Source organism: Lynx canadensis, chromosome A2 (assembly GCF_007474595.2).
Source record: "Lynx canadensis isolate LIC74 chromosome A2, mLynCan4.pri.v2, whole genome shotgun sequence".
In the NCBI taxonomy this organism is placed as follows: domain Eukaryota; kingdom Metazoa; phylum Chordata; class Mammalia; order Carnivora; family Felidae; genus Lynx; species Lynx canadensis.
The window spans coordinates 106,388,452-106,404,606 of record NC_044304.2 but is presented as its reverse complement, the minus strand read 5'-3'; the positions used below and the strand labels follow the sequence as shown (position 1 = coordinate 106,404,606).

General features: G+C 36.9%; 1 protein-coding gene across 1 annotated transcript in view; it reads left to right on the top strand.

Moving 5' to 3' along the window:
- Positions 1 to 16,155, top strand: part of ETV1 (ETS variant transcription factor 1) — a 91,383-nt gene that overhangs the window by 58,678 nt on the left and 16,550 nt on the right. The window contains 1 exon segment of the mRNA XM_030308041.2: positions 15,603 to 15,671. Coding sequence (XP_030163901.1) covers positions 15,603 to 15,671 — 69 coding nt within the window.

Genomic DNA, 16,155 nt, shown 5'->3' with positions numbered 1-16,155 from the left:
TGGCTCAGTCCATTAAGCATCCACCTTTGGCTGAGGTCATGTGCCTCACGATTTCTGAGTTCGAGCCCCACATCAGGCTCTGTGCTGACAGCTCAGCCTGGAGCCTGCTTCGGATTCTGTGTCTCCCTGTCACTCTGCCCCTCTCCCACTCATGCTCTCTTTCTCTTTCTCTCTCTCAAAAATAAATAAACATTAAAAAAAAATTATGAAGCCTTTTTTTTTTGATTGTGTAGTTAACTCCATATATGTATCTTTTCCTCATATTTATGTGATAGGTAAAATTATGTATAACATGGTATTTAACGTGTGTAACTTTGCTTGAGGAGATGTGAACCAAGCAAGAAAGAGATTTAAATAATTCAGTGAGGTAAAAAATAAACAAAAAAAGTAACCTGGTTTTGTAGGATTTGATTGCATTATTTGTGGGCCATACATAATAGGAACTTCAGAGTCAATCACTGTCCGACCCTCAAAGCACAGATATAGACTAAAAAGCATAGTCCATGTCTTAGCTCAGGCTTCTCTAATAAACTACCATTGACTGGGAAGCTTAAACAACACGTTTCTCACAGTCCTGCAGGCTGGGAAGGCCCAAGATCAAGGTGCCAGCAGATTTAGTTCCTGGGAAGGGCCCTCTTCCTGGCTTGAAGTTGGCCACTTTCTCACTATGTCCTTGCGTGGCAGAGAGAGAAAGAGAGTGAATGAGCTCTGATCTCTCTTCCTCTTCTTATGAAGGCATTGATTCCATCATGGGGGTCCCACCCTCATAACTGAATCCCACCCTAATTCTCTCTCAAAGGCCCCATCTCCAAATATGCTCACAGTGGGCATTAGGGCATCTACAGTGAATTGTGGAGGACATGATAATTCTGTCAGTCATAGTCCAGTATCCAATTTAAATTTTTTTTATTTTTTATTTAAAAAAATTTTTAATGTATGTTTATTTTTGAGAGAGAGAGAGACAGAAAAGGATAGAGGGAATGTGAGTGGGGGAGGGGCAGAAAGAGAGGGAGACACAGAATCTGAAGCAGGCTCTGAGGTGTCAGCCCAGAGCCCGACCTGGGGCTCAAACCCACGAACTGTGAGATCATGACCTGAGCTAAAGTCTGGCACTTAACTGTCTGAGCCACTCAGGTGCCCTTCCAATTTAAATTTTTAAAAAAAAAAATGTTTATTTATTTTTGAGAGGGAGAGAGAGAATACGAATGGAGGAGGGACAGAGAGAGAGAGGGAGACACAGAATCTGAAGCAGGCTCCAGGCTCTGAGCTGTCTGCACAGAGCCCGACGTGGGGCTCGAAATCAAGGATGGTGAGATCCTATCTGAGCTGAAGTCAGATGTTTAACCAGCCGAGCCATTCAGGCACTGTATCCAATTTTAAAGGTATATGGGGCATGTCTTTTGTGAAGTGTACATTATACCTTGCAAATGACTTGTACAACACTTGTTTAATATTTGAGAAGCTGTTAGTTTATATTCCTTCCTACCCTCCAAATTCTCTTGCAGATTGCTAAAATTGTACAGCACCTCTGAATGCTAATTTAAGTATTGCCAATAGGATACAGTTCTGTTGTGCTTGAGTAATTAAGTTGTAAAGTTGGAGCTTCTGGTTGCGGTCTAAAAGAACGGTGGTAACAGTGTATAACCAAGGCCTGTGAAAATTAATATGCAGGTATCAAAATATATTTCCCTGGCCACCAAACAGCTGGGATCAAGTTGACACATCTGTATATGTCCTACATTGCAGTCAACAAATATGATCTCCAGATATTTTGTTTCGTTGTCATTACTTCTTTTATCCCTTTTGAGAGCACATTAAATAATCTTTTTATGAAATCTAATGTATTTATCACTGGATCATTGATTTCTTGGTTCACTTACTGATGTTGAACAAATAGGACATTAGGAAATAGTTGATGTGATTTAAAAACAATGCAAAAACGTTTCATAGTTTACTTAGCATCTATGTTCCAAAGGTTTTCCTTTCAGAAGGCCTCCAGAACTCTTTATTGCTTAATTCAATATAACATAAATGTTGTGAAAATAAAAGAAGCTTTGTAAGTGAAAAGGCAGCATGATGATGCTCTAATAAAGCCTGACATTAATTATGACATGGGAAATGGAAGGTCTATTAGTTATAATTATAATTACAGGAATGCAATTTCAACTGCCGAGTATTCAAGCTAAAAAAAAATGCAAAATATTATGTTAGTTGAGTAGAAATTTTTATTTAGGAGAAGAGAAGAAAACCTGAATCAGAAGACACTGAGAAGATTAAAAAAGATTGGTATTTAAGTCCAATTTGGTGAACCAGTGCAGTGTGTGTGATCATTATTATATTATGATATTAAGTTCTCGACAAATACATCTGTTATTGTTTTCTTTCTCTTCTTCTCGAGCCTAATAGTGCTGCACAAAGCAGTACATGGGTTTTTTTGTTAGTTTGACTTCTCCTGAATCCAGAGTGGTTTTCCCTTTCTTGCCCTAATGGCTAAGTGACCACATGAAAGGGGTTGAATATGCGTTGAGTGCTTCAGTGGAAGTGCCTTATGCCACGCCACATTTTCATAGAATCATAGTCACTTTCCCATTTTCATGTTTGCATGTGAGGTTTCACCGATTCACAATGCTGAACAAGGCAAATATTTTATATATGCACAAGAACATATTTCGTTGGAGTTGTTTGTGTTCGTTGATTGGTTGGTCTTTTGTTTCATTTTTCTTTCTTTCCTTTTGGTAGATTTTAGGGGTAGTATTTTTAGTGGCGTGGTACTTACATGAAACTGAAGTTTGGCTCAAGAAAACATCAGCACACAGTGTTCATATACTGTGATTAGATAATTTCACTCTGGAAATTATGTTAAGGGATGAAAGACACAGTGAATGAATGAGAGGGAGAAATGTTAAAAGTATATAGTAGTTGAATGGTAGAGTAAGTTATAGCTATCCATAACAGAAATATCATGCAGCCATTTGAAGTCAGTTTTTTTTTTTTAAAAGTTTAATGAAACGGGATGAGTAAAAAAAAATAGACACACCGAATGACTCATGCAAATAAGACCCAATACAGACATACCGTGGCTTAATTTTTTTTAAATTAATTTATCTATTTTGAGAGAGAGAGAGACTGTGTGAGTGGGGGAAGGGCAGAGAAAGGGGGAGATAGAGAATCCCAAGCAGGCTTTGTGCTGCCAGCACAGTGCCGGATGTGAGGTTTGAATTCCTGAAACTTCAAGATGATGACCTGAGCCGAAACCAAGAGTTGGATGCTTAACCAACTGAGCCACCCAGATGCCCCATATATTGTGACTTCATATGCGTGATGATATCCTAAGCAATTTCTGTTTTGCCTATGAAGTGCTTTGCATTTTAACAGTGCCTAGGTATTACTTTGCTAATCAGACAGGAAATATGTGTTCTGTTTTAAAATATCAACCCATTTGGAGTTGAAGAAGTATCCAAATTAATCACGTCAGTCCTTTAAGTGGAAAGAATGCTAAGTAAAGGATTATATTATAGTACCACATGCTGTAAACAAACCTACCTGACTTGCTATTAGTTTGTGTCCAGGACTGCCTTAGAGGTGGGAGCAGAATTAATATGCTATTTAGTGGATTTTTGGTTCATCCCTGCTCAGTGTTTGCAATCCACAATTAGTACTTTGTTCCTTTGCGCTATGGGGTATATTAAAATTTTTAACCTAGGAGTTGACTGAAGGGTAACACATGAATAAGGTGTTTTTAGCCCTCAGGGCCTATTCTATTATTCTAATTAGTTTAAAAGATGCCTCCCAGCCCTGTGATGGAGCAGTTTCATCAAACAGCTGGGGAGGGAGATGGGGCAGAGGAGAACTTTCAGGGACCTGCTCCAATCAGAGATTGGGGGGCACTGCGTACCTTGAGCTTCCGGAGAGGAGGAAGTAGAAGTAGGGGGTAGTGGAGAAAGCTGACATCATGTGCCCCCTGAGGAAAGTGTTTTATATTTTTTAATGGTGTTGTCGACACTACTGGAAATTTGGAAATTGACACGAATAGTTGTTGTGTAGAATTATAAATTTTTAAAATCATGAAAGTTCTTGGAAATCACCTAGTTCACCTTTTTTCTCCACGCCCTAGTTGTACAGATAACACGCCTGAGGCTCTTCCATGTCAACTTCTCTCCACGTACACAGATATTTTGTGAAACAGTTGGAAAGCTTACATTTGGAAGAATAAAGTGGGACTTTTCCATCCTCCCTTTTTAAATCCATTCTTCACCCAAGCAATCTTTCCAAGTTCCCCTATATCCTTCTTTATCACCCTAGGATTTTGATAAAGGCTCATAGGCAAACCTTTCCATTTAGAGAATGATTTTCTGTGTTTAGCATGTAGAAAAATGATACATAGGCAGAGAATTGATGAAATAAATACTGAAAATATATTCACCTCATATTAAATATGTTAAAACTAAGATTATGTTCAGTTTTCATCTGTCAGAACTGACACATATATCTGGTAGTCGTGTATGCCCAAGTTGGCACTTTAGTCAAGAGAGTTAAACATAAATACTCTTGGATTTCTAAAATGGCAAGAGGGGAAGATTTTTCCACTGTCATTGTTATTCTGTGTTTTTGCTGTGTTGGTAGCTACTCATGTTGGTCAAAGAGTAGGAAAAGGAGTCAAGTAATTCCTACTGCTGCTTCTAGTAAGCCTCGTTTGGGATTCCCCTTGCAGAGTTTATAATAATGTTTTAAGGTGGAAGTTAGAGGTTGAAATCAGAGGATAACAGAGCAAGACAACATAATTATTTTCTGCGGACACATAGAAATATGAGTAGGTAGTGCTTTATGTGTTTGGAGATGATTCTTCATGGCCTCAAACAGTTGGTCAAATTACATAAAACTTCTAAAAAGCAAAAACATAAGAGCAAAATTTAGAAGGCTACAATTACCCAGTAGTATCTCTATACTCTTAGTAGACTAATTTTGCCACTACAAGAGTATTGTCTCAGGAGTGTTGTCATCAGGGTTTATTTATTTATTTTGAGAGAGAGAGAGAGGGAGGGCAAGGTCAGAGAGAGAAGGAGATAGAGAATCCCAACCAGGCTCCACACCGCCAGCACAGAGCCCTTTTTGGGGCTCAAACCCGTGAACCATGAAATCATGCCCTGAGCTAAAATCTAGATTCAGACGCTTAACCAGTTGAGCCCCCCAGGTGCTCCAGGGTTTATCATCCTTTTAAATGATATCTTATTATTTATTTACAAGAGGAGATAATATATTTGAGAAATTGACTTCATGTGTATTTACTAATACATATTCTTCTGTCTTTTCTGAACAATTGAGTTACACATAAGTAAACAACCTAACATATTGCTCAGGAAACACAAGGAATGCAGCGATTACAAAAGGAAACTGTTGAAAAATGCTAATTAAAGTCAGATGTGACAGAGGGCGTAAGGGCTCCTGATAGTTATTTTGAACATCCAGGCTTTCCATTAATTAATAGGCTTCATCATCTCTAAAATGGAAGGTCCTATGACCAATAATTATAATTTTATATTTTACATTTATGAAATATTACATTTGAAAATATTCAACTTAATTTCATCATTTTATTTGCATATCTTGGAACCACTTTAAATAGAAGAATATTGTGGGTTTTTTTAATTCAAAGAGTGTTATTTAGGAATTAATAATTCAGTGTATGTTCACTCTTCAGTGATCTTGCCTCTGCTCCTTATTTTCTCTGGATGGGAGATTATAGAATTCCTTATTATCTCCCCACCTGGCTATGTCAGGCATTTCAGTTTTGAATTCTAAAACGTGTTGGTAACTTTATTTATTCTCTGCTATTTTATTTACCAGATATTAGAAATCGGGAGATAAATATTAAATGGTCATTACACCATAGTAGATAATCTTTCACAGGTTTAAAGATGAATACTAGGCATTTTTTTTTTTTATGTTTCTCCGCATTCTTTCTTTAACGGACATGGTAAAGATTTCATGAGAAATTGTTTAGAGATATATACAGAGATGGTTGACTGCAACTGTTTTCCCATATGGCTTCAGATCACTGGAAGAGAGAAGTGGTTTTTTTTTTTTTTTTTTTTTTTTTTTTTCCCTCTAGAGGCAAGGACCAAGTTACAGATGGCTAATAAAACCTATTATATGTTTAACAGTATTTGGTATAGGACTGACTCTTCACAAATCATTCCCATAATTGCTTATAAATAGCTTTTTTCTTCTAAAACTTTAGATGTTTTTAAGCATTACCGTCTTTAGTAATTTCTACCGTCTTTAGTAATTTCCAGTGCAGCGATGTTTATGGTTCCATGAACTTTGGCATTTTGTAACTGATATTTAACACTCCCAAAGGCCAAGACTTGGCCCTATTCCATTAGTAAGCATCATTTGCTTATGGTTACATTTTCTCCTGAAACATGGCAGCTCATTCCCCCCCCCCCCCATCCTAACTTTAAAACTATTGCTTCGAGAAATTCAACTGGAGAATCACTTGGGAATTTAAAGGAATGAGCTATTGATCCTTCAGAAAACGTTAGCATTCTATCTGTTTCTCTAACATCCAAAGATAATTTTCTTTTCCTCAGCCACTGATTTGTGGACGAGTACATCATTTAATCTCTGATTTTTAGGTGCTTCAGTTGTGAAGAGTGACAGTGATGACTTCCTAATTAATTCTGTTATTACAATAGAGGTCAGGGATTGGCCTCACAACTTGACTTTGCTTTTTATTGCCTAGCATGCATGCCTCAAAAGGATTTTCCTCATTCTTCTGAGTTAAAATAGCAAATCACCCAAAACAGTACTCTGGTCCACTGTATTGCTTTTTCTAAGAAATACTTAAATATGCTCTAAATCTACAGTTACAGTAAGTGGCATTGGCTAGTGATTTGATTTGAGAATTGAGACCATGGTCTGGATTTACTCTTTATGCATTAACACAGGTCAGATGGACAGGGACTGCATTTTAAGTCAGTAATGGAAGGCTGAAGGCTGTCTTAAACCAATCATATCAGTTTTACCCATGACTGATTGATCCCCAGGGGCAGAGCCCTGTAAGCATTTGTCTTACATGAATGGACTCTATAGAGCCTGGAGTTTCATTCATAAAATGGAGACTGAAAGGAAACACACACACACACACACACACACACACACACACACTCCCTGGAATGTCCATTTATACAGAGCTGAAGGGTGTAGTGTTCCATCAGCTGCTGCTTTTGCCAGTTGACTAGAAGTAATGATTAATGCTCATTGGTCCTGCCTGCATGTAACCCAACACTATTTATGGCCTTGCAGTGTTTCTAATGTATAGTGAATGAGAAGACAACATTCTCAAATCTGAAACATAAACAGGAACTGGTGGGTCTGAATTCCATTCAAATATGTCATTTCAGCCACACAGTGTTTGTCTAACTTGGATTTTACAGGCAGGAAAGGGGGAAGGGAGGGATAATCTGCTTGTGAGTTGTACTAGCATCAAAAAAGGGAATTAGGAGAGGGAGGAGAGAGTACTTTCATGGGATTTTTAGTGTCTTTCTAAAGAAAACCACGAGGATGCTTAGGCCCAGAACTGAAAGTGGACAAAGTGAACTACAACTGTTTTTGTATGTGCAACTAAGATTTGAAATTAAATGGTTTAAGGATGCATATTTGGGTGTGTGTGTTTGTGTTTGTGTGGTTCATGAATGTGAACAAGAGGTAAGATAATATTATTTATTTTTTGAAAGTAGGTATTTGAATATCTACTTTTAAGGTTAGAATGTTGTCACAGGGTATTTTCTTTTGCACTTAAAGGATTTCTATTTCTTCAGTGAGTTGAGTATTTCATAGTTTAGAGGAAAAGGGAGGCTTTTTGTTTCTATGAAATACTTTTGCCTAACACATGAGGAATGTAATTGAAACATTTTCAAGGAAGTTTTGTCACCTTAAATAGATGGTTGTTTTTATCATGTGTGTGAGAGAGATTTTTAAGTTAATTGTTTCAAAAACTCTGCAAAATGTTACTAGGAGAGATATTCAAAGGTAACTGTGCTCATAAAATTAAACACAACCAAGTGAATATACTATCATGTAGCATCATAGAAATTAAATAATAGCACAGTATTAAAAAGCAGCCAAGACAAAACTGAGAGAATGACACGCATGTGTCACTGTGATTTCTTTACCATTTTCTGAAATTTAGTATGTTTGAATACTCTATTCGGGTGACCTTTTTTTTCAGTGTGCGGGCCTCCACAGTGTACTGCTTCATCCGCGTGTTTTTGTTATTCTTAGCATTCAAAAACAAAACCTCCCACTTTGTATGACACTGGAAATATTATACTGAATTCTGTGCCTGATGACTGTTTACTGTCTTTGTCATATCAAGTATGTTTTGTTGCCTCTTTTGTCCTCAGTTTCCTTGTTTATAGAACGGGGCAAATAATTCCTCTACCTTCCTGTTTTTGTAAGGATTAGATATGATGATGTTTGTAAAGCTACTAATATATATAGTATTAGGGGTCCAGGCAATAATAGGGGATATCTTTATGATATGATTTTATCTGGACCTCTAGAGATTTCCTAAAAGGCTGCTAGTCCTGAAGTAAGATGTCATTATTATTATTTCTAATATTTACAAATACACTTTTGGGGACCAAAGGATAAGACAAAGTGAGAAAGATATTCTTATGTGAAGACGATCCAATTGTGCAAGACCAACAATGTACTGAACTATTATGCTGTCTGCGACATAGTGAGCAATCATAGAGAACTTGATACCAGTATTATTCACGTTCGAAGCCAGTAGAGTAAATATCTGAATATTACAATGATCCAAGGAGAGATGAGAGGGTGAGGACAAAGCCATTCATGATGTGGTTTGCTTCAAATCACGTAGACTCAAGCAGAGGAACAATTCAGTATCAGAACTCAGCATTAACACTTTCACCTCTTCAGATTTCTTTTTTTTTTTGGTGGCCTCAGTTTAGCGTAGCGCATCTTTTCTTGCATTTTCTTTAAAATTTCTGTTAATTGGGGGCGCCTGGGTGGCGCAGTCGGTTAAGCGTCCGACTTCAGCCAGGTCACGATCTCGCGGTCCGTGAGTTCAAGCCCCGCGTCAGGCTCTGGGCTGATCGCTCAGAGCCTGGAGCCTGTTTCCGATTCTGTGTCTCCCTCTCTCTCTGCCCCTCCCCCGTTCATGCTCTGTCTCTCTCTGTCCCAAAAATAAATAAACGTTGGAAAAAAAAATAAAATAAAATTTCTGTTAATTGTCAGAGTATAATAATATCTAATAAACAGAGTTACAATATTTCCTATCACTTCAATTTTATTTTTAACTCTAACTAAATAAAACCTTCACAGGCTTGTAAGACTTGGAAAATTGTCAGTCTGCTAGATCATATAAGCTAATCCTGTTTGAATCTGGTCATTATTTGTGTAGGATACTGTCCCCCCAAAACTTAAATGCTTAGAAGAGAAGTTTGCAGTTTCATAGGTAGGTTGTTCTATATTGTTCTTTCATGTTATGTAGCCTTTATGTTTTAAAAGTATCTGAATGCAGATAAAAGCATTACTTTAAAAAAATACTTTACATATACTGCGCAAAGCATATAAAGAACAATAGTTCTCCTTCTGTCCTCAATTCTATCAGCAGTAGTCTCTGTATTTCCAGGCTGTGGTGGAAGAGAATATCTCTACAGATTTTATGTTATTAACAGTTTACTCAAAATCCCAATGAAAAAGATCCCATCTAAGTGTGAATTAGGTCATACTAAATTCATCACTGTCTTCCCCAGATTTGAGCCAACTCCAACTTTTTTGCCTTTTTTATATGAGGTTCAGCAACCTAAGATGTTACATCCACGTAGACCTTTTGTGACTGACGACAAATAGGTCTTATAAAACTTCATTTTTTTTTTTTTGCCATCCCACTTGCCTTCTCTCTCAAGTGAATTCAGATGTACTCATCCTGAGTCTTATTTTAGAGTTAATTCTTTTAGATTTGTTCTATCATAGAGAGATCATATGAGTGTAAAAAATTCATTCCCCTTAGCATCCTTTGCAGAAAACTTTATAAAACATAATTTTCTCAATTAGCTACATGAAATCTATTCATAGGGCAAGTAGAAATGCATAGTAAAAGGATGCTAGACTAGGGTATATGTGAATGCATTTGCATTTAAATACATCTTCATAAAGCTCCTGTTATTCCTGCACTCTAGAAAATCTTTGGATTTTAAACACTGTGCCAGGAAATGGGGAGAAACAAACAAAACAGTAAAACATGAAGTTCAAGACAGATAAAACTTTGGCAAGATACCTCATAGTGCTCATCTTTCTTGAAGGAGATTAATGTCTTTAGTTCTTGCAACACCTCTCTATTTCTTTAGGTAATAGTTACATGTGTTTTTGAAAAGCTTGTTTAAACTCCTGTGTATGCCTAGAATGACCCACACATGCACACATAGTTTTCATTCACTAAGTACCTGCTGATTTCAGATGTATGTCTGCACACATATTTCATCCTTGGACTTTAATGCGCCAGGTTTTCCGCCATCATCAGTGTTTAACAGACACGTTTAGGTAGACTTGATTTTGTCAAATCGCTTCCCCAAGGAGTTAGTCAGGTGTATAAAAAATCCATCTTTTTCCATTGCACACTCATGTGAAAGCAACATCACATTAAAATACATGAAACTTATTCCTATTTCACAGGGATTTCTTATTTACTCTCAGAGACTTGAGTGCTTAAGTTTTCACACTGATGATTGCCACACGAATTTAAGAAAAAACCTCCAGGGAAAGAGAGGCGTTTCTTACTCCTTGCTCAAAGTTTATAGTATCAAGAATTTTCAGGTTTGCGCACTATTTGATAACAAACAATTTCAGCAAAGTGTATGGATATCTCAGATGGTCTTGGCAAATATTTGTCTCTGATCTGGCCTCATACAGCTCCTAGAAGGTTTAGGCAAACCGTGCCCTGAGGGGATTCTTCCTTTTGTACCCCTGGGCAGCAGTATGCAAATACACAAATCGGAGCTGGGTGTAGCTATGCCGTGTGCACAAATTCAAAACTCCACTTTGTGGTCCGGCTTTTGGTAAAGCTCCCCAAATCAGTGCTGTGTTTCCCACTGTGGCTTGGAAATGCAAGAGAGAGAAAAGCCAACTTGTTCATTTGTTCTTAAGAAACCTGCATATCTTAAAGGCAATTTTAACAGTGTTACTAGAGGTGAACACTAAGAAAATCGGATAGTTTGGGGTCTGTGTTTACTGTTTTTCCTAACTGCCCCTACGTTAACTAGTGCATTAAAAGGACAACTGTGCTTTGCTGCTTTGAATTTTTGTAGCATACTGATCACCCTCCCCCGAGCTCATCTGTGACAAATTACAGCCACTATAGTTTCTGCAAGCTGGCGGGGCCCGTACTATGGTCATGTCCTAGTGCTCTTTGATCCATTGGTTTCAAAATAATACAAAATCCTTTGTGTTAAATGAAATTTACATAATTCAATTTACAGATTAAATTTAAGATTTTTTAAACCAGTCACACAGCAGCAAATATTAGGGCATAATACTGTAGAAAGTAGCTCAAAAGAGATACCTCCGAATATTTTGAAAATGTAATGGAGCTTCTCACTTCAACCTGAGAAGTCATGAGTTTGTAATGAACTTTAAATCAGTGTATTTTAAATATCATGGGTTTATAGATTTGTGAAGAATATCACTGAATAAGTGTACGAATAAGCAACAAATCAATCTTCTCAGGTAACTGTTAAGAATAGCCATTTAAGATGCAAAAATAATTTCACTATGTAATCATTTTTAATTTTAAGTGCTGTGGTTCACTCACTTTAAACACTTGTGAGGGTCACTTAAAAATAGTTTCTGTTTTCAATGGTAAGCACCATATCCTGAATGCTCCCTGTTGGCACTAAGTGAAATGTTGCACATATGGTCCTCCCAAGAGCCCTTTGAAGGGTGTCACTTATAATTCCCATTTTACAGATGTGGAAGTTGAGTGTTTGAGATGTGAAATAACTAACAAAATGTCGTACTCCCACAAAATCTCAGAACCGAGGTTCAAAACCAGGTCTATTAGAAGACAAGATGCACATTTGTAATCCGTGCTGGTCTCCTGAGCCTAAAATTATAACCTATGGACACATAATAGAATAGCACAAATACGCTATCATAGTAACGTTTGTGCATGGGTTAAACTACATTTTATGATCGCTGCTGAATTTTGTAAGCTTTATCCTATGAAAAAACATGAGTGTATACGTATGCAATGCCTCCATTCCCTGCCACAAAACATTTGCCTTTGAAGTCACCGCTTAGCTACTTTGGATCTTGGTTGAGCATTTAGCAGAAGTTAAAATGTAATGCCAAACTTCATTGGTTGGATTTTTTATTAGATAAGGTAGAAATGAAAGCAGCAGGCAATTTAATTAGCAGTAATTTTTCTGGGCAAGTCATTACTTTGATGAACTTCAGAGCAATGTTTATGGCTCCTAATTAACCATGTTAGTCATTTGATTGAATAATCACTTTGGAAATGTTTCTACAATTTGATTAGAGTCTGACCCACTCTGATAGTCATAAATTAACTGATACCACTTTAGGATAACATGACTTTAGTTACTTTAGGGGAATAAACTCCTCTTAGCTATATTTTTTCAGGCTTCTCTGGACTGTATAAAGGTTACTGATTTTAAGGATAGACTGGATTTAAACACTGTTAGCTGGCATCTCAATTTCAAGAGCTAGATGTTAATTTTATTTACTCTGGAGTATAATAAATAGTATTAAGAGTGGGAAAAACACGTGTATATTCTTACATATGTATGTTTTTTTCTAAGCTGCCGTTCCTTGTTTTTCTTAGAACCTCGATCATAAGTTTCGCCTCTGGAACTGTAATGGAGGTCCTGGCTTTAGCCTTATTAGAAATTAGTAATTTATTATGGGTTTTAAATTAGTATACTTTGAATGTCACAGATTAACAAACAGAATTTATGAAAAATATTACAGAATTAGTACAAGAAATAACAAATCAGCAAGGTCAATAGATACATGAAAGTTAGTGAAATGATCAAATTCTTTCTTTGATGTCAAATGTCCAAGATCATACTTGTTTTGTATTATGTTATTTTGTTTTATAAGATGTTCCTTCAACTTTGAATAGTGGGTTTCTTATAAGTACTTGCATTTCCTCTCCTCCTCTCCTTCTTCCCCTCTTGGGAGGAAAGACTACATTTAGTCACACTTATATATAATAGAGTTTAATCTATATGTTTTCCTCTAGCTTCAGAGCCAGCCAGCTGTTTTTACAGCCATACTCCAGCTGGCCAGCAGTCAGGAAAAGTATTTTGTGGCAGGGTGTCAACATTGGTACAACAAAATTCTTACCTCTAAACAGCTGCTGAGCTGATGGCAGAGTCATTAACACTGTCCCTTCTAGGCCCAGCTGCTTCAAGGGTCCTATGCCTGGCAATAAATCAAAATAACGTTAAAAATTAATCTGAAATACCACTGGTTAAAAAGTATGGATAAAATGGATTGCTAACTATTTGGTAACCCAGACGTTCAATCACTCTGCAACCCCATGATAAATGTCCTGATATCAAGAAACAAGATTAACTCTGTCTTTTGTACGGTCAGAATTCTATACTAAATAATGTGTCATGTAAAGAAGGCATGGTATACTAAAATGTTTGATAATGAGTTTTATACTGTTTTCAACTCAAAAGCTGTTGATTTCTACATACTTTTAAATGTTATTGCTCTAATGAATTGCTATTGAGATATATTTGACTAGGGGCACCTGTGTGGCTCAGTCACTTAAGCATCTGACTCTTGGTTTCAGCCCAGGTCATGATCTCGGGCTTTGTGAGTTTGAGCCCTGAGTCAGGCTCCATTCTGACAGTGCAGAGCCTGCTTGGGATTCTCTCTCTCTCTCTCTCTCTCTCTCTCTCTCTCTCAATCTGTCTCTCTTGTCTCTCTCCACCCCTCCCTTGCTCATATGCTTTCTCTCTCTCTCTCTGAGTAAATAAAACTTAAAAAAATATTTTTGACTAAAACCACATCAACTTTTTTCTGTGAAAAAATATCTGATATTTTGGTTGACATTAATCACCAGGCAATTTTTGTTTTTTTGTTTTTGTTTTTTTTTAATTGTATACACTTTAAAAATGGAACATTCCAGACTGAGAAAGAATGACCTCTAGGCCAAGTAAATGGTGCTGACTATCTATTATAACATTAAATTCTATGGATGGGTAGTTAAGAAGAGATGAGGGTCTTTAAATCCCACTTCTTTTAAGTGATCTTTATTACACGTTCAGAAATCACGTACTTACTATGAGTGGTGGAATGGGGGGACACACTCTTAAATAACACATTTGTCGTGTGTTTTATAAGTTTATATGTGTTCAGAGTTTCAAAGACTTGAGTATACATACAGAAGATAGAATTAGTTTAGTCACATATATTTATACACTCCTATAGAATCTGTATATGTTATATATAGGCTTTGGTCCAGGTTTGTGGGACCTAAAACATAAACTTTGTGGAATCTTCTGAAAGAAAAAGAAAATGAAATGGCATATACAAAGTTAGGGGCAGGACCTCAGGAGGGACTCCTGTAAGTGGAGGATCCTTCCTGAAGCTATAACTTCATTGGCTTCACCAGACATCAACCTCTGATCAAGTGAGTGAACTTCTTTTTTCAGAATCAAAGAACTTGAGCCTGTAGTAGATTGTAGATAACATCTGACCCGACCTTTATTTTATATAAACTTGGACACAGAATGGTTTTTCTAAAGTCATGTAGCTTTGCTAGTGGTAAATAAAGCACTTGAATTTTAATCTTTTGTCTCCCAATCCATATTTTTTTTTCCTTTTCCCCCTCCCTAACCTAATAAACAGCCATCACTAGGACTCAAGTTTAACCATTAACCAAGTTTATTTTTTTGTATTTTTTCAGTGATGAGTTAACTTGGTCAGATAGGCAAGGACTCACTCCTAGGGTGATAGTGGTATTTGCTGCGAAATTGTGGGATTTCTGTTCTCTAGTCTCATTGGTTTGGAGTATGACCTGTGTGCTTAACAAAATAAAAAGTTAGTGATACTTTTATTTGGGGCTGAAAATAGCAATCACCTTGAAAGGCTAGACTAATTTTAAGAGATGTAGCAATTTTGGTGTTTTGTGAATAATTTCTACCAGTGTTCATGAAATAAACTATGAATGAGTCTTTTGTTGACCTTTCCTCTAAATACCACGGGATATGCAGATATATCTCATAAATGCCCCCCAAACGTATCTTAACTCATTACACCATTTGTTTCAAGGCTACTCTCCTATTCATGTGGGATTGCAGGAGAACCACTCTTCCGCAAATGTGGGTAAAGCTGTGAATTCACATGCCTGTCGAAGAGAGTCCGTGTTCACCATTTCTTGTGTGGGCCCTGCCTGAAATGTTAACTACGTGTTGACAAGCTCTTCTCGTGGAGACTCATGTCAGTTTCGGTTATTTTCCTCTCTGCACTCTGTTCACTGGTAACCACACATTTTCAGCTCCAGACTTCTCTTTGACCGGTGTTGTTTCTTCTTTCAGAAGTGCCTAGCTGCCACTCCATTTATATGAGGCAAGAAGGCTTCCTGGCTCATCCCAGCAGAACAGAAGTTAAGTTTTCTCTTATTGAAGTTCCTTGTAAATCCTGTCAAAATCAGATGTGCCAAAGATGCAATCATTTGATTATTCATTCTATTTTATGGGGGAAAATCACTTATGTTCCCTAAAGCACTATTTTAAAACTTTATCTTTTTAAAGTAAAAGGAAGATGTTCCAGGTCATGTTATCTTGAATTTGGTTGTTAACATGAGTCATGTGCATGTAAACAGCTGAAAAGTGGACTTCTGTGTTCTTTCCGCCCCCCCCCCCCAGCAACCACATTCTTTTAAAATAGAACATGTGCTTTATAGATTAGCCTATCTTCCTACTCTCTGTTGAAATGTATCTTCGAGGAATGTCAGTTTTTCTTTACAAATTTAAGTCTCTGTTTTGAAATAAAAGACAGGAGATATAAATATATTTGCCTTTAAATAAACTGGATTTTCATTTTCAGACAAATAATAGTTAAGAATGGAATTTCACATAAGAGGCCTAC